This window comes from Amphiprion ocellaris, chromosome 18 (assembly GCF_022539595.1).
Source record: "Amphiprion ocellaris isolate individual 3 ecotype Okinawa chromosome 18, ASM2253959v1, whole genome shotgun sequence".
In the NCBI taxonomy this organism is placed as follows: domain Eukaryota; kingdom Metazoa; phylum Chordata; class Actinopteri; family Pomacentridae; genus Amphiprion; species Amphiprion ocellaris.
The window spans coordinates 25,880,686-25,902,873 of record NC_072783.1 but is presented as its reverse complement, the minus strand read 5'-3'; the positions used below and the strand labels follow the sequence as shown (position 1 = coordinate 25,902,873).

The 22,188-nt window shown below is 38.5% G+C and overlaps 4 protein-coding genes across 13 annotated transcripts in view; 2 read left to right on the top strand and 2 right to left on the bottom strand.

Moving 5' to 3' along the window:
* Positions 1 to 5,906, top strand: part of LOC111584601 (carnitine O-palmitoyltransferase 1, liver isoform-like) — a 16,559-nt gene extending 10,653 nt beyond the window's left edge. For all 5 annotated transcript variants that reach the window (XM_023293769.3, XM_055004435.1, XM_055004436.1 and 2 more), the window contains 10 exons: positions 676 to 871; positions 970 to 1,158; positions 1,238 to 1,343; positions 1,430 to 1,546; positions 1,849 to 2,013; positions 2,592 to 2,720; positions 2,936 to 3,091; positions 3,191 to 3,304; positions 3,526 to 3,618; positions 4,561 to 5,906. In XM_023293769.3, coding sequence (XP_023149537.2) covers positions 676 to 871; positions 970 to 1,158; positions 1,238 to 1,343; positions 1,430 to 1,546; positions 1,849 to 2,013; positions 2,592 to 2,720; positions 2,936 to 3,091; positions 3,191 to 3,304; positions 3,526 to 3,618; positions 4,561 to 4,686 — 1,391 coding nt within the window. In that variant the 3' untranslated portion in view covers positions 4,687 to 5,906. The remainder of the gene's footprint in view (positions 1 to 675; positions 872 to 969; positions 1,159 to 1,237; positions 1,344 to 1,429; positions 1,547 to 1,848; positions 2,014 to 2,591; positions 2,721 to 2,935; positions 3,092 to 3,190; positions 3,305 to 3,525; positions 3,619 to 4,560) is intronic.
* Positions 5,638 to 9,366, bottom strand: LOC111584609 (secretory phospholipase A2 receptor-like). The gene is made up of 3 exons (XM_055004354.1): positions 8,941 to 9,366; positions 7,470 to 8,149; positions 5,638 to 7,310 (listed from the first exon to the last, which is right to left on the bottom strand). The coding sequence occupies exons 1-2, from the start codon at positions 9,364 to 9,366 to the stop codon at positions 7,679 to 7,681; spliced, it is 897 nt and encodes a 298-aa protein (XP_054860329.1). The 3' UTR covers positions 5,638 to 7,310; positions 7,470 to 7,678.
* Positions 9,316 to 17,673, top strand: LOC111584617 (troponin T, slow skeletal muscle). 4 transcript variants are annotated; one of them, XM_023293791.3, is made up of 13 exons: positions 9,316 to 11,875; positions 14,394 to 14,423; positions 14,531 to 14,544; positions 14,634 to 14,660; positions 15,077 to 15,092; positions 15,214 to 15,274; positions 15,364 to 15,480; positions 15,622 to 15,699; positions 15,804 to 15,917; positions 16,030 to 16,139; positions 16,761 to 16,851; positions 16,939 to 16,979; positions 17,304 to 17,673. In XM_023293791.3, exons 2-13 carry the CDS (start codon positions 14,401 to 14,403, stop codon positions 17,347 to 17,349), a joined length of 738 nt encoding a protein of 245 aa, XP_023149559.1. In that variant the 5' UTR covers positions 9,316 to 11,875; positions 14,394 to 14,400; the 3' UTR covers positions 17,350 to 17,673. The 4 variants fall into 4 exon arrangements, with proteins under 4 accessions (XP_023149559.1, XP_023149558.1, XP_054860414.1 ...); XM_023293790.3 differs by having other exon boundaries at positions 15,074 to 15,092; XM_055004439.1 differs by having other exon boundaries at positions 9,316 to 14,423.
* LOC111584613 (dynein axonemal assembly factor 3) lies at positions 17,119 to 22,188 on the bottom strand. Of its 3 annotated transcripts, XM_023293785.3 has the most exons (12): positions 22,107 to 22,188; positions 21,736 to 21,843; positions 20,273 to 20,379; positions 20,090 to 20,183; positions 19,855 to 20,009; positions 19,447 to 19,647; positions 19,217 to 19,339; positions 18,993 to 19,115; positions 18,736 to 18,874; positions 18,358 to 18,472; positions 18,128 to 18,202; positions 17,119 to 17,918 (listed from the first exon to the last, which is right to left on the bottom strand). In XM_023293785.3, the coding sequence occupies exons 2-12, from the start codon at positions 21,815 to 21,817 to the stop codon at positions 17,777 to 17,779; spliced, it is 1,356 nt and encodes a 451-aa protein (XP_023149553.1). In that variant the 5' UTR covers positions 21,818 to 21,843; positions 22,107 to 22,188; the 3' UTR covers positions 17,119 to 17,776. The 3 variants fall into 3 exon arrangements, with proteins under 3 accessions (XP_023149553.1, XP_023149554.1, XP_054860412.1); XM_023293786.3 differs by lacking the exon at positions 18,993 to 19,115; XM_055004437.1 differs by lacking the exon at positions 22,107 to 22,188 and having other exon boundaries at positions 21,736 to 22,055.

The window sequence follows — 22,188 nt, the reverse complement described above, 5'->3', positions numbered from 1 at the left end:
AAGAGTCTTTTTCTGTAGACTTCATTCAAATTTAGTCAAGTCAACTGTGTCAAGCATTTGCATATAGATGTGACCATGATCGTTCAGCTTTGTAGTCTTTTTGATTTGATTTATAGAACAGATTGAGATGCCAAAGGTGACATCACTACCATCTAAGTCCACATGACACCTACTTTTATTCTGGTCCTGTTGTTCAAAGGGATGTGCCAGATTTTGTGAAACTATCTCAGGAATCGTTGTTTACCTTTTTTCTGAAGGGAACTTTTTCTGTTTTCACACAGACAGATTTCTGGTCACAAAATGTTACAAGTTGCTTGGATTTATTTTAAGAGTGTTTGAAGAGTGCTGACGTTTAGCTCTTTTTATTACATAATTTTGTCAACACAGGTGTATGATGCTGATGCAGTTTATTTTTTAATGAATTCCAGGCTTAAAAATTGGTAGAGAAATGTGAGGAAAAACCTGTGCCAGTAAGACATAAAAGTCCATCATCTCTTATGCATTTGTGTTTCTTTGACATGGTCTTTATTAGCACCTTGCTCTCATCTGCATTCTCAGATTCCCTTTTGTTTTCTTCTCTAAGTTGCACACTAAATCATTTCTTGAACTTAATTTAAAAAGTATTTACACTTTGCCCCCCCCTTCAAATTTTCTCCCTTCATTTTATGTCCAAAGACACTGTGCATCACTGGCAGGACAGTGACTACGTAGCGGTGTACCACAGAGGTCGCTACTTTCGTCTCAAGGTGTACCAGGCCGGCAGACTTCTGTCTCCGAGGGAGATCGAATTCCAAATTCAGAGGATCCTCGATGACTCTTCGCCTCCCTCCAAAGGAGAGGCCAAACTCGGAGCCCTAACTGCTGGAGACAGGTCAGTTTGATGAGGCGTTTGTCTTTAAATCGCTTCGCCCATACAACACACTGCATCACTAATGTAATGTTGTCATTTTTTGCTCAAATGTTTTCCAGAATACCATGGGCTAAAGCCAGGACCAAGTATTTCAGCAGTGGGGTCAATAAACGCTCTCTGGACTGTATTGAAAGAGCCGCCTTTTTTGTGACCCTGGATGATGACGAGCAGGGCATGATGGGAGATGACCCGGCATCTAGTTTAGATCACTATGCCAAGTCCTTGTTGCATGGGAAATGTTATGACAGGTAATGTTACAGTAAGCCAGTCTTGTGAACATGCCACTTGTCAGAACTTTCCCTATATTGTCCTGTCACTGTCGTGCAGGTGGTTTGACAAGTCCTTTTCAGTTGTTTACTACAAGAATGGAAAGAATGGTATAAATGCAGAGCACTCGTGGGCTGATGCGCCAGTGTTGGCACACTTATGGGAGGTAAGGAATACGAAGGAAACGTAGGTTGTGTGCAGTATTGTCATCTGATTCTGAGAAGATTACTTTTAAGTGTTGTGTGTTTCCAGTACACTCTGGCCACCGACAGCTTCCAGCTCGGTTACAACGCAGAGGGTCACTGCAAAGGAGACGTGGATTCGTCACTGCCGCGGCCACAGAAGCTGAACTGGGAAATCCCTTCAGAGGTTCGTCATTAATTCAAACGTCACTATCATCACAAACATAGCAGCAAGCAAGATGTACAAGCGTTGTCCTCTGTGCACCGTAGTTTTGTAGTCGTCAAACCTAGAATAGTTCACATGATGATTTTGCAAAGTGGCAAACGTAGGAGTTGACCAGTCGTATTTATGTAACGTAAATATGCTGAAAGGGGACTCATTATCTGACGCAGGTATTCAAGTGTGGCTTATTTCTTTAAAAAAACACTGCTGTGGTTAGAGGTGTCTCAGTCCTGTTGATGTTGGCTGCTTGGATGTGTCTGTCTCAGTGTGAGGAGCAGATCTCTCAGTCCCTGGCAGTGGCCCAGGCCCTCGCTGATGACGTGGACTTCCATGTTTTCTCCTTCCGAGACTTCGGCAAAGGGAAGGTCAAGAAGTGTCGAGTCAGTCCAGATGCCTTCGTTCAGATGGCTCTTCAGTTGGCTTACTACAGGGTGAGACTCTCACTGAAGCAGAACACATGAATAATGACTGCATTTAGCCCTCTAAACCCCAAGCAGTTTTGCCTTTTTTTTTTTTTTTTTTTTAACAAATTGTGGTCAGAGTGAGTGATTCATTTTTGGTAAAATTTTAAATGCAACATGTAGGATAAAATGATTTTGATGAAATATCACAATTTTAAGATTAGATTTGTTCCTGACAGAATGACACGTCATAAATCAGTAGTAGAAAAGCGTCGAAAAATGTCAAATCTGATGATTCTTTCTGTTTTTACAGTTTCCAGCTCTGATAAATGGATGTAATTTTGGCAGTTTTTAAAAAATGAACATGCCTTTTAGACCTGCTTGCAGCTTTGGCATTCAGGGTTAAGCAGAACTGCAATTCCAGCACTGTTCAAAAATTTTGGATGTGAAACCCTGAAGCTCCAAGTTGGCTCTTTAACTTCAGTTTAAATCAAACACGTAGTCTACAGGCACAAATACATCAAATTTGGACATGTGTTCAGTATAACCTGTTAGTTTCAGGTTTTTATTATGTGTTATTTTATTTTATTTATTTTTTTGCACTCCAGGAACGGAGGACATTCTGTTTGACATACGAAGCCTCCATGACCCGTCTGTTCAGGGAGGGCAGGACCGAGACTGTTCGCTCCTGCACCAATGAGAGTAGTGCCTTTGTCCGAGCGCTGGAGGGTGGAGAGGTGAGAATATGGACACTGTCTCTCAGTTTCTTTACTTTTTGAGGACAACTTAGATGGTGTACATTGCAGTAACTCAAAACAAAACAACTACAGGATTACGTCCGCACTACAAATGATGATGTCCGATTGCTGGTTTCCTCAAATAAATCACATATTGCCTCTTTTTAACACGTGCTACGCCGAGCAGTCTTGACATTCATGCCGTTCTCCATCAGGCAGCAGATGTGTGCAGGCGTTTGTTCCGTGCAGCGTCAGAAAAGCACCAGCAGCTATACCGTATGGCTATGACTGGAGGTGGCATCGACAGACACCTCTTCTGCCTCTACGTGGTGTCCAAATACCTCGGAGTGGAGTCTCCTTTCTTGAAAGAGGTTTTATCACTTTATTCATATCAAAGCGTCCAGCTCTAAATATATTAGTCTCTCTATTAGATGGGTGACCTTAACAAACTGATCTTGTGGCTGTTTCAGGTGCTGTCTGAGCCGTGGAGGCTGTCAACAAGCCAGACTCCAGTCCAGCAGGTGGAGCTGTTTGACATGGTCAACCACCCAGAGTACATCTCCTGTGGAGGGGGCTTTGGACCAGTCAGTATTGCCACCAATGTTTCAAACACACAATCATGAAAGTGTTTAAGTCAAAACCAAAGCCAAACTATAAACTCTATTTTATACATACAGTTACAGCTGCTCTTAGAATAATTTTTTACTCCATCACAAGTGTCCCATTTAGTAGTTGCAGCACAGGTGCTTCTGATATTCATTAAGCAGCCAAGAGTGTGAATATTGTGTCTCTGTGTCTTTTTCAGGTGGCTGATGACGGTTATGGGGTGTCCTACTGCATATTGGGAGATAACATGATTAACTTCCACATCTCGTGCAAACACTCGTGTCCAGACACTGTGAGTTCATCATAGCAGAAATTCATTGCATAAGTAAAGAGTGTTTTACACTGTTTTTCAAATTTGTGGTTAAAAAGCAGATGTGTGTATTTCCTGTAACTGAATGGATGGTTTGTATGAGGTGCTTATACATAGTCAGCGTATTACTGCCGGTAAATCACAACCCCCAGTCTGGAGAAGCAGGCAGAAGTACTGGCACAGAAGTTAAGCAATAAACTGCTGGGGAACGGGTCACCAACAAAACATATTTTAGTCACCTGAAAAATAAATATGTGTTTAAGTGTATGCTATATTAAATTTTTTTCACGGGTTTACCAATGAGGAACTAATATTGTTACATTACTCTCTTCAAAGCCACCAAATGTCATTAACAAAAACAGTCAATTTATTGAACTTTAAGAGTTGCTGTCTCAGTCTTTTAGTTTGTCTGTTGAACTGTTATTGTTACTGGTATCTTAACAAGTTAGTTCGGACCAGTTGTCTCATATTAAAACACCAGTGATACAACAAGTCCTGCGATCCGCAAACGCAATGTGGTAGCTTTGAAGAGGTGATATAACAGTTTCACTTCCCTGTGGTAAAGTAAAGCCGTGGAACTATTCTAAATATCACATTCTAGAATTGAACTATCCCTTTGAGATGTGTTTTAAAGTTTGATGATTACTATTCCTGTAGTTTTTTTGCAGAGGTAGACAAGAGTTGGAGGTGATTTGGGGGATTTTGTTTGAATCAATACTGATCACTGATACTGATCCAATACTTAAAAGTTTTAAAATAAACCAACCATAACAACAACAACATATTTGATACCCTGAGGGAATAAGGGTATTTGAATATTATCTTTGCAGTTATTTAGACAAATGAGAGCAGAATTTTGTAAAAAGCACAGTTTCTTCCAGACATATGCATCTCCACATCCTCTGTTTTGTGTCTCCTTTCTAGGATGCCCATAAGTTTGGCGATCAGATCAGAAAAGCCCTGCATGATCTTATACAGCTGCTGGGCCCCAACCAGAAAGAGCCCAGCAAACCGGAAGAGAGTCGACCTGAAGTCAAGAAAGACCAGTAAATACTTGGTCAGAGGAAAAGGATGCTGAAGGGAAGGTGTGCCAACATATATGTTTCATTCTAAAGTGAAGAGACGGCAGGCTTTTGTTGCTCATGCCAAGCAGATGGTTTTCATAATGAGCTCCAGGGGAAAACTGATAGCAACAGAGGCAATGTTTTTACATTTGTGTGTTTATATTAGCTGTGTGATGGGTGTGTGGAAGGAGTAAGAAGTGGATGCAGTTATTGGTTTAATTTTAACAGTCAAATCATTTCAAAAAATATAATCTAAAACAATTAATGAGAAAGTCATTGTTGTCAGAGTTTGAACTATTGTTTGAATTTGATTATTAGAAAACATTCTACATGTATTGCACCAGTCAACGTTAGGATAGAAAATCCTAACGTCACCTTACTGCAGGGAATAATTTAATACAATTTCAAGTGCAGTACGTTTTCACACTATTAAGGAAGCCACTCTTTGTGCAGCTGTTGTTGGATTTGTTTAGAAAATGCAGTTATAAGTGTCTTGATCATGAAAGCACTAGCTTGGAGAGGAAACATACAGGACTTTAGAGAAGATTTCATTTTCTACCATCTGAATGCAACATTACTGTTACCGTGACACCGGGTATTTTAAAATCTTGGAGGTCTGTGACTTCTCAGTGTTTACTCAATATGTATAAATCTGCTTTTTACATACATGATTGTAATGCTGTGCTGAGAGTGCCGGGCTGTTTATATATGCAGTGCAGTTACCTGACTCAATTAATTTAATTCCTGTCTGACAGGTATTACATTTAGTGCCAACTTACTCACCATGTTTTTTCAGACATATTCAAACTACATACAAATATTGTTGGTCAGTTTTCTTTGTTATGGTCAGTAGGCAATTCAATCTCAGTAAGTCTACAACTGTAGTAACTCCAGTTATTTCGCTGCCATAAGTCCGTTTTTTATTTTTTTATTCTTATCTTACCACTGTGTAAAAAACAAACACTATAACAATGCAACTTATATTTATGAACATGTGCAATTATACAGTCACAAGCAGCGCTGCAGGACAGATGTGGAATAGATGTTAAGTGTGATACAGTGACACGGATTCCTTTTATTCTCCACTGGCTGCTGCCTTCTTTTGTTGTCACTCCAGATCAGATCAGCTTGTCTCATTATATTGCTTTTGTGAGCCTTTTTAATGCAATATTAGGGGAACCATAAAGACATTCTTAAAGAAAACAAGCCAAGAGTGTTTGTTTTTATTGCCTTGAAAGAGTCCTCCATGGCACTCACAGTCACTGTTTAGAAAGACCGAAATTGATTTTTAAAACTTTCTTCTGTATATTCTCTATATATATTATAAAAAGCAAAACTCATATATGCATTGTTAAAGGGTTAAAACTAACTAGATTTTTCTTTTTTTGTAGTTTGAGAAAATAGACACAGTGTAAACTTGCTTTAAGTTATGGTTTCTGTTTATAATATAATATTATAACATAATATTTCACTGTAATCCGGAGCAGACTCACAGATTGTCTTTGTATCAACTCGTAAAAACAGAAAGGTTCAACAGCTTAGGCTTTGACTCTTCAACATTAGATACAGAATAAACCCTTAGAAAATGTAAAACAAAGGCAAATCTCTACCTATTATCTATGTGACTAGTTCATTCAATGCCATTTTGTAGTTTTACTAAATTTGTTTTTTCAAACAATTTCACAACACAAAAGATGACTATGAACTAATCAAGCAGAGTGCAGCTAAGTCACGTTTTGAAGGCAGCAGAGAGCTTATGTTTTGTTGAATAAACTTGCAATGATTTACAGTGTAGCTGCAATTGTAGCTTTGAACCTTTAGCCTGGAGCAGAGATGAGCAGCAGACTGCAGAGGGGCGATAGGCTCACTGCTTTGTATCTCTATAGTCCAAGTATAAAATATGTTTTTTCTTTTTCATTGATTGTTTCCAAACTTGAACTCTGCAGCTCATACTTATCTAAATCACATATGCGGTAATAGTCTCCAACACCTCTGAGCAGACTGTGATGTGTCAGTAGAGTTCTCCTTTTAGAAAACACCTACAAGCTTGGATTTATCAATGCAATTTTTCTGCAAAAGAACGCAGCACACCGACAGAAAAAAAAACACATTAAAGACAATCTGAAAAAGAAGAAATAAAATGAACCTAATCACAAAAATAGTACAATATCAGATAAATATCACTTGCATGCTGAGTGCAGCTTGTAAAAACTGCAGAAGTAACTGACTTGATAAATATTTGCCAAATGTGTCAGAAAGCATATCCCTTAAGCACAAACGATGTGTGCTGTCTTCTAAAATATGTGAGGCTTTTTATCTTGGTTCTAACAGGCTATGACTCCCAACTAATTCTAGCTTTATGTCTGATGATTTTACTGACTGCGTCGTCCCCTTAAGCTGGATTATTTTTATGAGTACAGCGAAAGTGCACACAGATGTTCAGGAGTAAATGTCCTGTTCGGCAGTGCAGATAATTTTATACAGTGGCAGGTCCCCTTTATGCCATGATCAATATCCCTCAATGATTTTCTTCGTCTCTTTGATGTGGAAAATGTTCCCGTCTGGCTGGACTCTCCACTTCAGCTTGACCTGCTGATTCTTGGTTTGGATCTGTGGAGGTCCGAAATCATGATGACAAACCACACCTTCATTCAAATTCGTCATGCTACCATAATAATTGCCTTCACTCTTCTTGATTTATAGCAATGCAAAGCAACATTAATTAATAGAATTTGCTTTATCAGCAACATTTTAGAATCACCAACTTACTTGGTTCAAAATGTCTTGAGTCACAGCAGCATTATTGAAGTCAAGGAATGAATCTGACATCAATTCCACCCCCACAATCTTTCTTGCGACTATCATCTTTTCTGTGGTACAACAAACAAAAATATTAAATATAATGTATACATTCAGTTTGTTAAATCAGTCATATTAAAACAGCATATCTAGTAGGGACAGCTGATGAAATATGGGTTTTAGACACATCTCTGCAAACAGGAGGAATGTATTACCTTCATAACTAACGAAACAGATATTTTATACTTACCTTTGTAGCAGCAAAATAGAAATTTCTGTGCACAATCTCTGTCATACCATGTCCTGTCAGAGGGGTTGTACAGTACACATTTTCCATCATTATTTGGCTGGGTGCCGTGCCAGTATCTGAAAGAGCTGGCACTTTGGTCTGACCATTTCCACTCATCTTGGAACAAACCGATCCAGACAGATTCTATCTTTTCATCGTCATAGTCATAGTCATAGTCATAGTCATAGTCATCATCATCATCATCATCATCATCATCATCATCATCATCGAATATTTTCTGTATTGCCAGATTTTCAGCTTTGCTCCTCGCACTGGCCAATTCTTTATTATTCTCTCGACAGTAATGTAGGGCTGCCCTCCAAGTCTCTGGTTTAGAAACAACTTGCAACTCACTGGGCCCCTTTTCTGTGAATATTTCAAAATGTGAAGATTAAAATGTTTTGAAGAAAATGGGGTAGTTTTTAGTTTTTAAACTGCCGAGGGCACATGTAGGCGCATAAAAGTGATGTTAAACATATTACTAGAATATATTTAGATGCTCTAATATTCGAAACATATTATTTTGGCATATTGTAAACAAAACAACTAAAAAAAAGGAAAGAACTAAAATATATTTAATACATACAGTAATATAAGTTACTATATATACTAAAATACAGACAGCAGCAGTATATAGTTGGTATTTAACAGTTATCTATTCTCTATTTGCGGTTCTAGTTATGGTAATTGGACAAAATATTTGTTAAAAAACATAAAAATATCACACAAAACGGTATCCACCTTTAAATAACAGGCATATGAGATATTATAGATTATCATCTGATGATAACAGAAAAAAATGTTGGTGTATTAAAATTTGTTTATAAAAAAGAATTCTGTCATTTAGCATAATAAAATCCTTCCTGTACAGAAATATTGATCAAGTTACCCCAAAATATTTGTAAAATCTTGATGAATATCAATTGTTTAAAAAAAAAAAAAAAAAAAAAACTTTAATTTTACAATAAAAGAAATTCTCCCTAAGGACATTCTTTGTAATTAATTGAAAATTTTCTGTGAAAAACATATAGATAATATGTATAAAATAATATGTACAGCACAGTGACTGCTCTTAAATTCCTGCTAAATATCAGCCAAACAGTATAATCATTGGAGAGACACCAGAGACTGTGACTACTTTAAATAATCTACATGCTGAAAGCACTGACCTGACTGGCATACAAAAGGACGTGTTGTGGTACACGATGAACTGAGCCATTTGCCATCAGATCTCATGGCACCACAGGTGGAAGAAATGGAAGCGGATCCAGTTTTTGCCCAGTTAGTGTATTCAACTACTCCAGAGCTGTTCTCAGATTCTCCCACAGACCAGAGCCAGGATGCTGATCCGGTTTCTCTCAGACCAATCCACATCTCTCTACTCGCACCACTGGCTGTCGCTGTGCTCACCAGCGTCATCATGTTTTCACTGTTGCCAACTGTAGCGAGGTCGTTGTACTTCTTCCTGCAGTAACTCTGGGCATCGGTCCAGTTCATAGCCGTGTTTATCACATAATACTCACGAATAACATCTGAACACAAACCGACGCCACCTGTACAGGGACATCCATCAAACATCACATAACAGCGTAGTCTATTATTCTATCGGTGTTCATTTAAATTTAACACAATTATTACTTAAATTCTTACACTTACCTGAAGCTAGCAGTAGAATCAGTAGATGAAGTGTATTTTCGCTAAGATATAAAATGGTAAATGTTATACAAGATGTTAAACAAATAAAAGGAACACAGAAAATCGTTTTGCACTTGTTAGCCCACTAAAGCATCCTTTTGCATCAGTTGAACACTAGTGGTACTTCTCTGAGTCCAAGTCCAAGCTTTTTTTAAGGCTGTGACATGGTATGTATTTTAAAGAATCATGATAAAATGATTGGCAAACATTTTGTTAAATATTTAAGAGTAGTTTTTGCTTCGCTTAAATCCCGCTAGGGTAGCATCCATTTAGTTTTCTCACTCCCTGGTAAGATATTCATTTTGAATTAATGTAAAGCTAAGTAAAATATTGAAACCAATATGGGATATACTTTATAGAATTAATTTTTAAAAAGCAGAATCCTACATTTTATTTTCCTTTATCCTCTAAGAAATGCTCCATGGCAACCCCATGAAACATGTGAATGTATTCCAGAGCTATGATGATTTATCAGTTTGTTAATTGATAGAAAATTATGACTTGGCAACTACTTTGATAATAAACTGATTGCTTAAGTGATTTCTTAAGCAAATGTTTCTGTCAGACATTGTCTGGTAAAGATTTGCTGATTTTTCCCTGGTAAAACTGTAAATCTTTGGGGAAGGGAAAATGTCATTGTCCTTTTTGGACAAGTTTCCAAATTTATATTTGAGAAAATGGTCTCACATAAAGGTTAAATGAAAATATTAAATATGAATAGTATATATGAATGGTTAATGTAAATTACATTAAAATACAATATTTGGCACATAAATGGTATCTGTCTATGGTTTCCAATACTTAAATGAAGTCAAATCGAATAAATAATCTCATAAGACTCCATTATTAGCTCATGGTAACGTAAAAATAACGCTATTCTTGAACTCATTTTAAGGTACGATTTTAACAATTTCATTCTATTTGAAAATTACAGAATTTCACATTTATTTGTGCATTAAATCCCTCTGTGTAGTCTAAATTCTGCACTAAGACTATAGAAATAAAAAGACAACATGTGTAATATGTGATCATGGAATACAAACTCCACACTTAATGTTTTCCAATAAATTCTGTATTTGTGCGGCCACGACCTTGACCTTAAATAACCCGAACATCATGCTAGAGAATTACTATACACCTACACCACCTTCTCTTTTCAGTATATTTTATCTTACCTGATGCGCAGATGTGTCATCGTGATAAATGAGGTGAACTTTTGCAAGTCGTTAATCTTCCTTCTTCTTCTTCTACATGATGTGTTTTGGTCTGTCCCAAAGAGCCTTTATATTTGGCTTTATGGAAATTCTGTTTGCGTTTGACCATAGCAAGCGCATATTTGCATTTCACAAATAAATTTTAAGACGCAAGTAGAGTTATGTGGGGAGAGGATGATGATGATGTCATGTCTGTGTTTTTTTTATCTATGATATCTATAAATCTATAGATAGCTAAACTGAGAGATACAGTAGATGAAGGTTAGAAAATCCCACATTTATAGCAGCAGTTCTGTGGAAACGGGTCACACTTTTCTTATAGATTTTAGATAACTTGTTGAATATATATGTTGAAGTGATTTTGCAGTTCATTCAAAGATAAAATCTTAAAATGTAGTCACAGTGAACAGGTTTCATGTAACTGTTTGGAATAACCTGGAGAGCACCAAACTTCACTTTCCTCTCTTAAATCATCTTTCAGGTTAAACATTCAGCTTTTCTGTCATTGTAGAAATAAGACTGCATCATTTGTAACCGACACCAAATACTGCAGCGATGGTCATCACCTTTCTATTCTGGGCCTTTGTGTGGTGATAGAAATTGTCTTGTTTTTGTCCTGTTATTCTTTCTCTTCTGTATTTATCTCAGCTCCTGCCACCTGTCTTCCTGTCTCTTATTTCAGTGGTGAGGTCAGCAACAAACCCTCCACTTATTATCCTGTCTGTCAGACTTCAGCTTATGCCCCCAAAAGCTACCAGTAATCCACATACATTCCCCGTCCCTCTTTTCTAAATGTTTTCCCATGTGTGTGTTCCCCAGTCCCTTGCTCCAACTCAACCATCCCTTCAGCATGTCCTAATATGAACCCTAAAACCAGGTATGAACACTTATTTATCTGGAACCACCCACACCCTCTCTCAGCTCTAAAACTAAAATAACCTGAAGCCAAGTCGTTCTACCAGAATGACATGATTACATTAAGGCGATTAGATTTTTGCTCCTTGTAATGTGACTTTATAAACACAGCTATGTCCCCACAACACCAGTAACACAACTACAGACATGCACACACCTCCTTGTTACCCCAGAGGACCCCGTATATAAAGCTCTGTTTAGTTTCCCCTCTAGTCGTTGCTCCTTTTCATCACCAGTGAACATCTTTATCCTTTGCTGTTCAGGTAAGTGCTTTGACTTTTCCTCTATAACACTGTCGTCCTAAAACAAGATGTTTCTTCTTGTGCAGTCCTCTGATATATTTACACTCATTCTGCTAATATATACTGCTAATTATGTAATTCTGCGATTTTCGGGGAGCATGTACACCGCTGGGTTTGATTACACAATGTTGTTTATGAGCAGTGAACATTTTAAATGTGCTATCCAACAATTCAAATGAATAGATTCATTTCCAGACACTAAAAAAACCCCAACTTTGGTCAGATCAGTTTGTGTAAAGCAGCTATAATCTTTTTTTTTTTTTTTTTTTTTAATGGGTCAAATAACACACGTGAAGAGAGTCTCTGATGGCTTTGAACCCAAAGAGAATCATCACAAAAGCTGATGTTTCTCTCATTGTGTTTTTTGCTGGATGTGTTGGTGGGACAATGTGTAAGTGCTGCGTGCAAACAGTAAAACATTTATTGTATAATTTTTAACAAATGATCAAGATGTTCTAAATTTTTCAAACCAACCGTGTATGATAAGTGATTCAGTTTCCTTGTTTTAATCAGGGCCATCACAATATCAGATTTTCACTGCACGATTATGATGACAAAAAGAATTCCCGATAACAATAATTTTGCAAAATCTTTAGATTATTTGTTTTTAAATTAATGCTATCAGCCTAGTTTATCTTTAACATTGTTTATTGTGTGTTTTGTCTCTTTTGGCAAAAGGAATTACATTAAAAATGCAAGTATAGGGAGTTGGAGAGAGTCTGTAAACATAAAAGTATTGTATGTTATTCTAATGTCGATGTGTCAACCACACAGTTGCTGGTGCTGGAATATTTTGCGATACCAGCCATCAAGAAATGTATTTATTTGAATTGTACAAATCACAAATATAATATATTCAACATCTGTTTGTTCCAGTTAATCAGAGATGCTATATTATGTTAATATTGAGTGAAATATGTACATACATTGCATATCTTCACAACTTGTGTGTAATTTGATAGATATTTTAGGCTGCAGTATTGGACATCTTTGAGATTTTGACTAAATTACAATAAAACTCAATAAACCACAACTGCATGATAAAATATAAGACATTTGACACTGGCCCACCAGAGTGGATGAAGGTGGAATATATATCTGAAATGAAACCTGCTCCATCATGACATGAAGTTATTCTTGGTGTCCTTGGGCTCTCTGTCCATCTGTCCTGCTCAGTGTGACTCTGCTGGTCAGTTTAGCCAACAGTGAAGCGATGCGTCGAATTCCTCTCCCAATCCTTCATCTGCCTTTTGTCCGAGCCCCTGTTTATTCAGATTCACATGCTCATACTTTGAGATCTTGGCTAAAAACTAACCATGAAGGGATCTGAGAGGCTCGGCCGGCCTCAGCGCTTGATCTAGCATGTTAATACGGCCAAAGACAGGCAGTCTGGGAAGGCTTTCAGTTGTTTGTACAGAAATGAGTGCTCTGAAAATTAGCCTATCATAGCTGCGTCTAGCCAGAAACCCATTTGTCTGTTTATTTGGTTTAACTGCATCTCATCAGACAGCTTTGACTTTGCACCCCATAAATATAAAATCTGCTTCAACAAGTCACAGTGAAATATGTATAGAAACTTCTGAAGTGTTGGTGAGGAATGCTAAAATATTTATGGGGCTTCAGTTCAGTGAGACTGTAAGTAGATGAAATGATAATAGAGGACTTGGCTGGTGTTAATAGCAGCCAGCCGACCAGCTTAATCTGTCCATCCCACATTCTCTCTTGTAAATCAAATTAAACAAGAAGGATGGGACAGCTGGTACCTCACTCCTATCCTGGGTAACAGGATGCTTCTCTGCTCTATTGTCCCTCAGGCCTCTTCTATTCCTGGACTGTTAGCTACAAAGAACCTTTCCCTTAATCTTATTCTTTAAACGATGCTGTAACTCACATTGAAAAGATGCTGTCTTGTGTTTGGTCGTTAGGCAACAAATGTGTATTTTCAATGCATAGAAAAGCTCAGCCATCAGGGATGTGTAAGAATAGTATTTCATTAGAAGGAAAAGTACAAGAATCTTTTTCAGATGCATCCCGGTGACAATCTTATTCTAAAAATGTTATGGGAAAGTTCTGCAAAGTTCTACTAGTGTTATCCCACAATGTATCAATCTATCATCTATCATCACCTGTTTTTCTGCATGATAAATCCCTTTATGCCACAGTTTTTGTGTTTTTGGGTCACATACTTGTATCATTTACTTATGCAGGCATGAGGAATCATATAAAGGCTTTTATCAATGTGAATTTACCCAGAACAAAAAAACTATTGCAGCAAAAGTTCAGAGAGCACTGAATGGAACAAAGTTGTGTTTTATTGTTTTTGAGTTAGACAAATAAATGAAACAAACCATGTTGCTGGCATAATACCATTTAGGATATAATCTGCAAATTTATGAAGCCACTGTCCTTTTTTTTTTGTTGGTGAAACTACAATTAAAGATATGATTTATGATTTTCATATGTCTGGTTTTCTCTCCAGTGGCACCATGTCTTATTCAGAAGAACATGGGTGAGTCAGTCCAGTCCAACTACTAAACTTCTCTGTCATTTCTAAACCGTTTGACATGTATAATGCACAACTGTCTAATGTAATCTTTGGATTCTTTTTTCCTTTAGTGGGCATCAGGAGGGTAAGGGCATTCATTCATTCATTTAATGAAACAAAAAGTTTTCTTTTGTTCTGTCAAGTCAATCACACCATCACTCTTTGTTTCTGCAGAAGAGGATGAGGAGCAGGGGGAGGGAGGTGAGACTGTGATGCAGTGTGCTGATTATATCGACCACATTTTAGAAAAAACCCATGCAGATACAAATGATTACAGCAACCTGTCAGTGAAAGCATCCCCACAGGAGAACCTGTCGATTTGCATATTGTAATCTATGTTTACTTGCAGCCTCTAGTTATGTACTCGTTAGAGATGGTACAACACAAGAATTTAAAATGAACAGGGAACTTTAAATTCCCTCCAAGCAAAGTTGGAGAATAAAAACTGCAACATGAACTGTCATTACTGGTTTTCTCATGTATTTGGCTTTTTTGTCCTGCTGCCCTACTATAGTTAAACTTAGTTTAATATAAACTGTTGTGATATAAAATCTATTTGAAACTCAAACGCACTAATTCACATTTTCATTGCTGTTGTGGCTGCCACGTTGAAGAAGAACGCCCCAAATACAAGTAAGAATACATGGAAATAATGAAATATTGTCAGATTTTACCAATAAATAATCTGATCAGTCACAAAAAGAGAATGTATGCGATGTAAATATATATATTATGTTCTTGTGTCAATTTACAGGCCGCTGGTGACACAGCTCGCTGCGCCAAAAATCCCGGAGGGGGAGAGGGTCGACTTTGATGTATGTTGCCTCAAGTTCTTTGTTAGAGGCAGAAATTACACAGTTACACCAAAACCAGCCACAAATGATCTAAATCTGGTCGCTTTTAGGACATCCACAGGAAACGGATGGAAAAAGACCTTCTGGAGCTGCAGACTCTGATTGATGTCCACTTTGAGCAGAGGAAGAAAGAAGAAGAGGAGCTGATTGGACTGAAAGCCAGAATTGTAATGCCTTTCCTATTCTGGTTTCCCAGCTGCCTATTTGATCCACTTGTTCGTCTGAAAGAGGGATTTGTCAGGCTACACATTAATAGCGATTAAAGAGGCATGTGTGAATGTCCAGCTGATGAGATTTTCCTGTTATAGGAGAGTCGGCGGGCAGAAAGAGCTGAGCAGCAGCGTGTGAGGGCTGAAAAAGAGCGAGACAGGCAGACACGGATTGCGGTAATTCATTTTTTTGCATATGCTGTTTAATCCACGCATGTCAATAACTGGCTCAGTGGTCTGACTCAACACATTAAAAAGGGAACTGAAGATGACTTTTTCAGGAGGAGAGACAGAGGAAAGAGGATGAAGAGGCGAAGAAGCGAGCCGATGATGAGGCCAAAAAGAAGAAAGTGCTCTCCAACATGGGCGCTCACTTTGGAGGCTTCCTAGCAAAGGTCAGAATGACACATCTGGAGGCAGATGTGTCACTTTATACTGCAACTGTGTGGAGTGCATTTCTGAATAAATCACATCACATGACAGTCCGAGGGTTTCTGCTTCCTGCAGGCAGAGCAGAGACGAGGAAAAAGACAAACTGCAAGAGAAATCAAGAAGAAGACTCTGTCAGAGAGACGCAAGCCGTTGGCTATCGAGAACCTGAGAGAGGACGGCCTGAGGTCGGTTGAAGGTTCACGACAGAGTGATTTGTTGTTGTTGCCAGCAGATGTGGGTTATTTCATGTAAATGTTCATTACATTTTAGCTCTGTGTTGTTGGAATGAAATGTGGGTAAAGCAACCACATCACATTTAGGAAACTGTTGACACAAAGGGGGAACACAGGGTTCCTTTACATTTTCCATCTCAAAATTCCATCCTTCTCAGTAAGTTTTTCAGGCATTTGAGTTAAAATAGGTAAATATTTAGTATGTAACATTTCCTAATACAGAGAAGATAGTCCGTTAACTTCATTTTAGAGCTTGTAAATGTTCAGAAAAGGATAGTATTTGATTATTTTATTGGCATGTATATATGCAATTCAGACATTGCTGCATTTTCTTTCAAATTAAACTGCCACCTTGAAAAACATGCTGCTTGTATGATCCGTTTACCTTTTGAAATTCAGAATTGTAGTTTTATGAAACAGAATATAAGCATTAGTATGGAGACGCAAATCTTTTTTTTATGTGCTCTTGAAGATCTAGAAGTTACTCAAATTAAATTCCACACTTTTCCAGGCTGTCTAGGAACCCTGTGTTTACTCCTGTCAGCTCAAGCTGTCAATGCTGTTGTGTTTTAGAGAGAGAGCCAAAGAGATGTGGGAATGGATCTACCAGCTGGAGTCTGAGAAGTTCGACCTGACTGAGAAGATGAGGAGGCAGAAATATGAGGTGAGCTCTTCAGCCTGAGAACATACAATTATTCTGTTTTAAAAATGGGTAATCTGTGACATCAGAATCTAATATACTTTTTTTCAGATCAATGTCCTCCTGAACAGAATCCAACATGCTCAGAAATTGTGAGTCAATCTGCTTGTCTCAATGCCACAACTCCCACACCCCAGAGGAGTAAAGTAGAGCATAGTGCAGAGCTACTATGCTTTGACTATGCAAACATATCACAGATCAATGGTCGCAGCCACACATGCACAGGAAATGTCAGCCTCACAGCTCTTTAGTATTCACAACTTTATGAACAGGATGCACACATCTGAGGCATTTACATAATGAGATAGAGCAGAAATGGAAATAGTACTAGTTCCCTTTCTTAAAACCTCAGTCGCTGTGAATTCTGTGAATGGCTGTTTGTTATCTACTTTAAATCTTCTCTTGTCTTAACACAGCAAAAAGGGCCACGGTAAGGGGAAGGTTGGAGGACGCTGGAAGTGAACTCTCACACACAGGAGCCATAAAAAAACAGAAGACTGTTCTTTAGTTTCAGGACAAGGTTGCAGCAGTTTTGCAGTGTTTATCATTGAGCGGCACTAGATACGATAGATTTTTGTGTGTCCTTTACTTTAAATGCATCCCCTGAAATTCGCATCTGTAGTTAATAAAATGCATGAATGCACAACGTATTTCAGCATTGGACATTTAGAATTTTTCTGCTGAAAATTCATGACAGCTGCTACAAAGAACTATGACTCACTAGCTGAGGTCTCTCGCAGTTTTAAACTTCCTTATGAAGGACAAATAAAATGTGTTTGCATAAAATCTCTGTGCTGTGAAGCTTCCTCATCCTGTCTCTTGCATCTTGTGAAGGTAAATCTGCTGACACAGGGGGCAGAGTAAACAGCTCGGATGAAATAAGCCACCTTTACTTCTTCTGTTGTGTGAAAACACAATGGACGTCATCACTGTTCCCTTCACGCCACGGTTCAAATCCAGCCTCCAGAGCTATGCTCGCCACTTTCTTCGCAAAGCCTCCTTCTTGCTCTTTGCTCAGATCCAGAATGTACCTGAGACACACAAATGCAACTTAAACGCAAAGAGCACGACTGCGTGCGTCACTACAGTTCAGAAATAGTACCACCATTGATCTTAAATGTGTGGCAAACACAAAATGTGTGACACACAAATACTCTGCAGCTACACAGCAGAGTCACTGTACTCTTGGTGACTGTACGGTCACCATGGTAACAAGCCCTGTTACTATAAAAACCCTCACTTGGCCAACTCCACGACGAGCACGGCGTCTGGTGCTGCAATCTGTCTCATCATCGGGCCCAACTGGTGCGCGCAGCTTTACAGCATAGAAGGGAACAGAAAGACAGAAATGAAACGCGGTCAGCAGTCATATCAGTAGTCTGCAGTCCAGGTGGCCGGATGTTGAAGGACTCCTGGTAATTTAGTATATTTGTATTTTATGCTTGTAGCGATTAGAGAAAAATGTCTCACCTGACAGAGGCATAAATGGTGTTGAAGTAGTGGGAGTATTTCTGTTTTTCTGGCAGCTTGTGAAGTGAGTCCAAAGGCAGGAACGTCACAGAGATCCCATTCAGACGCATCAAGTCTGAAGAGGATTTGAGAAAATTCAGTGCTAAAACTGTCAAGTTTTACTTGTTGTTTTCTGTTAACCACAAAAGGAAAAGCCAGAAGACCCAGTTCCTGATTAAACTTCCCCTAAACATCAACATATGATGTAATATAAGGCAGTCTTTCACCTCAGCTTTGGCCTCTTCACTGTAGCTCAAACCGCTTTTGTAATTGTGTGGTGCTGCTTTGGTTCTAACCAGCCTTTTATCTGCAGGACTGATAGCATTAATAGCCTTTTACCGTTAATGGTGACAGATTTCTGGTCAATCTGTGTGGACGGCGCCTCTGAGTCTGACTGAGAAGTAGTGGGGCAGCCCCGTCTGCTGGACAGGCACTGAAACAATCCCTGCACATTTGCAATGGAGATATCCTGGGCTGTCTGTGGATGTACAGAGATGAAGGGATGCACAACTTAGCGTAACTGGATCATGAAAAAGATGCAGAGACAGAACTATAATGCAATGTACAATTCATGCCGTTACTGTTGTATGTGCTACCTTGATGTGTTGCCCGTTCTGTGTCTTCAGCAGGCTCTTGTCATCAGTTTCAATGCCAAAGGAGAGGTAAGGACTGGAAACAATGTCTCCCCAGTAGCCCCTGAAAGCTACTTTTTCCCCTTTCTGCCCACAAACATACTCAAAATTATGTTCTTTATTTAACCCCTAAATATTTTTTTAGTTATTTTTACATAGATTGTTTAGACAAACAGATGAGCACTTACCCGACTAAACACTCTTGAAGAGAGCAAACTTGGATTGGCTATTTGGTAGACACCTTCCCTCATTTCAAATGCCAATCCCTGTTCCCTCCATCGCGCATATTGCTGTTTGTTGATGACGCCACACTGCAGACAGACAGCACACAAAGAACTTCAGTGCAACACGTGAGGCTTCTTATGTGGCAAACTGTTTCTGGTCAGCAACTTTTAACAGAGGAAAGTACACAATATACCCCTTTCTGGTGCAGCTTCATTGTAAGATCCCAGTCGAAGCAGGCTTTTTTGGAGTCATAGCGAGTTCCAAGATGCTGCCTGACCCGGTAATCCCAGACTTTGGGCATCAGGATAGGAGCAGGAGGCTCGGATGAAGATGATGAAGGCCGAGGCTGAATCCACAACTTGAATATCGTGGCCAGTTCATCTCGCTCCTTGAACTGCAGAAATACTCAATGCTCAGTGAATGGGATTAGTAGATTTTGTCTGAATTTATGGAGCACTTCCACAGCAGCGCTTTTGTAATTATATATACGATACACTAAGTCTAGTTTCACATTGGCTTAACTGAGAAGGCCTCAGTGTCTGATTTTAGAACGATGAGGTCTTATCAAAACACAGACGGGCTGCTTAAGATATTTTTGTACCTTGAGAAGAGTTGTGTTGAGGCAGGCGTGTGAGGCAGCCTCCAGTGTTTCAGTAACAGATGAAGAGAGCTGTGACGCTGCACGACGCACAGTCTCCTCCGTCTGACTGCGGATTTCACTGTTCCCAAACACCTCCAGAAACACCTCCGTCTTCTCTGAAAATAAAAACCAGGGCAAGACAAACTGAAGACCTAGGACACATCTGTCATTAATAATTTATCGAAATCCCACTCACCATTAATTCCCATGGATTCCTGGGGTATCAGTGCCAGGTAGAGGAGCAGCAGCTGTCTAGCCACCACCTCCATGCTGGTCTCTATCACCCACACCTGCAGTGTGGCAGAAAAGAAAAGATTTGAGGCTCGTAGTAGAGTTAGATATGCTTCTCAGGGGAAACACGGCTGTTTAGGAGACTCACATGAAGACTTTGTGTGTCCTGCAAACCAGCAATGGTCTTCAAAATATGTCGCGGATCTCCACTGCCAATGAGTAAAACATTGGCTTCTCCTTCATATCTCACTGGGCCTACGCATAGAGAGACAAAGTGTACAGTGGTTTCAGAGCATTACTACACTTTTTGGGTATGAAAAGTTGACAATAAATGCATGGCCATGTTTAAACTTAAATGGTAAATAAGTTAACGTATTCCTGTCATATTTTTTAAATAAAGAATAAGCCTTTTTAAGACATGTTCATCGGTTTCAAAATAAGGAACCGAAAAAGTATTATTTTGCATCAGTAACAAAGTTTACACACCATATCAGCCCTAGTATTAAAAATAGTTCAGAGGATATACAGCCATTCATATTTCCTATGCAATTTAAATAATGATAATAGAAACACTTACTGTAGCACCACAGTAGATATGAACAGAACAGGAACTGTTTGTGTTTTTTTCACTTGGAAGTTAGTCAACTTTGAGGAAGTTCTGTAACAAATATATTCATTTGTATACAAATAGTATGTAAACACTACTGGTTGATACTGGTTGACTGACTTGTTTTTTTTCAAGGCCAGTATTGATACTGATTATGAGCCATCAAAGAAATCATTAATATATATTTTAATATATATTTAAATTTGCAGTAAAAATTTTAATTACTGTGTAAAAATGTTTAAAAACACAAGCTCCAACATTAAATTTAGTTGGAATGCCTTTGTATATTTATGTTTTAGGTATATTTAAATAAAAGAGAACTTTACAACATTTATACTTAAGTGTTGATCGACTAGTATGACCTTTAATGGGTACCAAACAAGACATTGCTCCATTATTGGAAAAACTGTGAATATTGGCTCTGATAATCGACCAGATTGATAAGTGGCTGACCCCTAACAAATTGTTTCCTTATTGGTTTATCTGGTTTTGAAGAACATTGCTAAATTAATCAAAATTGCTAAATTAATACAAAGTTCATACCTAAAAGAAAAATTGCAGTACTAAAATTGTATTAAAGTCCTACCTCTGGAGGAATTACTATATTAACAAAAATGAAAAGTTGTATTATAAATATTAATTATGCAATGTGGTGGCATTAATTTATAAATGTCAAAGATTAAGTTAATTTGAACTGCTTCATATAGTTATCGGGCTGTTTACGTTTCAGCAAAGTGGCATACTGTTTTAACAGTGCGAGTGTTTTGTATGCAATAATGTGAGTTGTATAATTAAAAATAAATGTAGTGGAGTAAAATGCACAGTATTTTCCTAGGAAACAAACACAAATGAACATAAAATGAGAAAATAATCCAGAACAGTACCTAAACGTTACATTGAAGAACAGTAACTGGAGAAAGTGTACTTTAGTTACTTTTCACTATTACTCTGTGATGCACGTGCCCAGAATGAAAACAGCATCCTCGTGCGCTCGAGGCTCTCACCCAGACTAAGCAGGTCGCGTGCAGGACTGAAGCCCCACCAGGAGACGGATCCGGGACCCTCAGATTCCCGTCCGGCGCTCATTCTGCACAGACCAGCCGGAGAAACGGCTACAGCACAGCAGGGGTACGTTAAAGTTGACGCTAACACGGTGTCAGTTGGAACAGAGCTGGTACGAAATAGCTTAGCTTAGAATGAACTTTACCTAACGGAAATTTTTAGGCTAATGAGCGTCTAGTGTTAGCTGTTAGCTTAAAACTGTAGCTGTTGTTCTGAAGCACAAACCCGCCTCTAACTTAAACATGGTGACAAAACCTCTCATAACATGCGGCCAGATAGTATCAAAAGAGGCAGAGATGTTGCAAAAACTCACCTCACAGACTGTAGGAAGGCAACTGAGCAAAGTTTGGAGCTAACCGTTGGAACTGAAAGTTTGTGTTCTGTTGCTAGGCAAC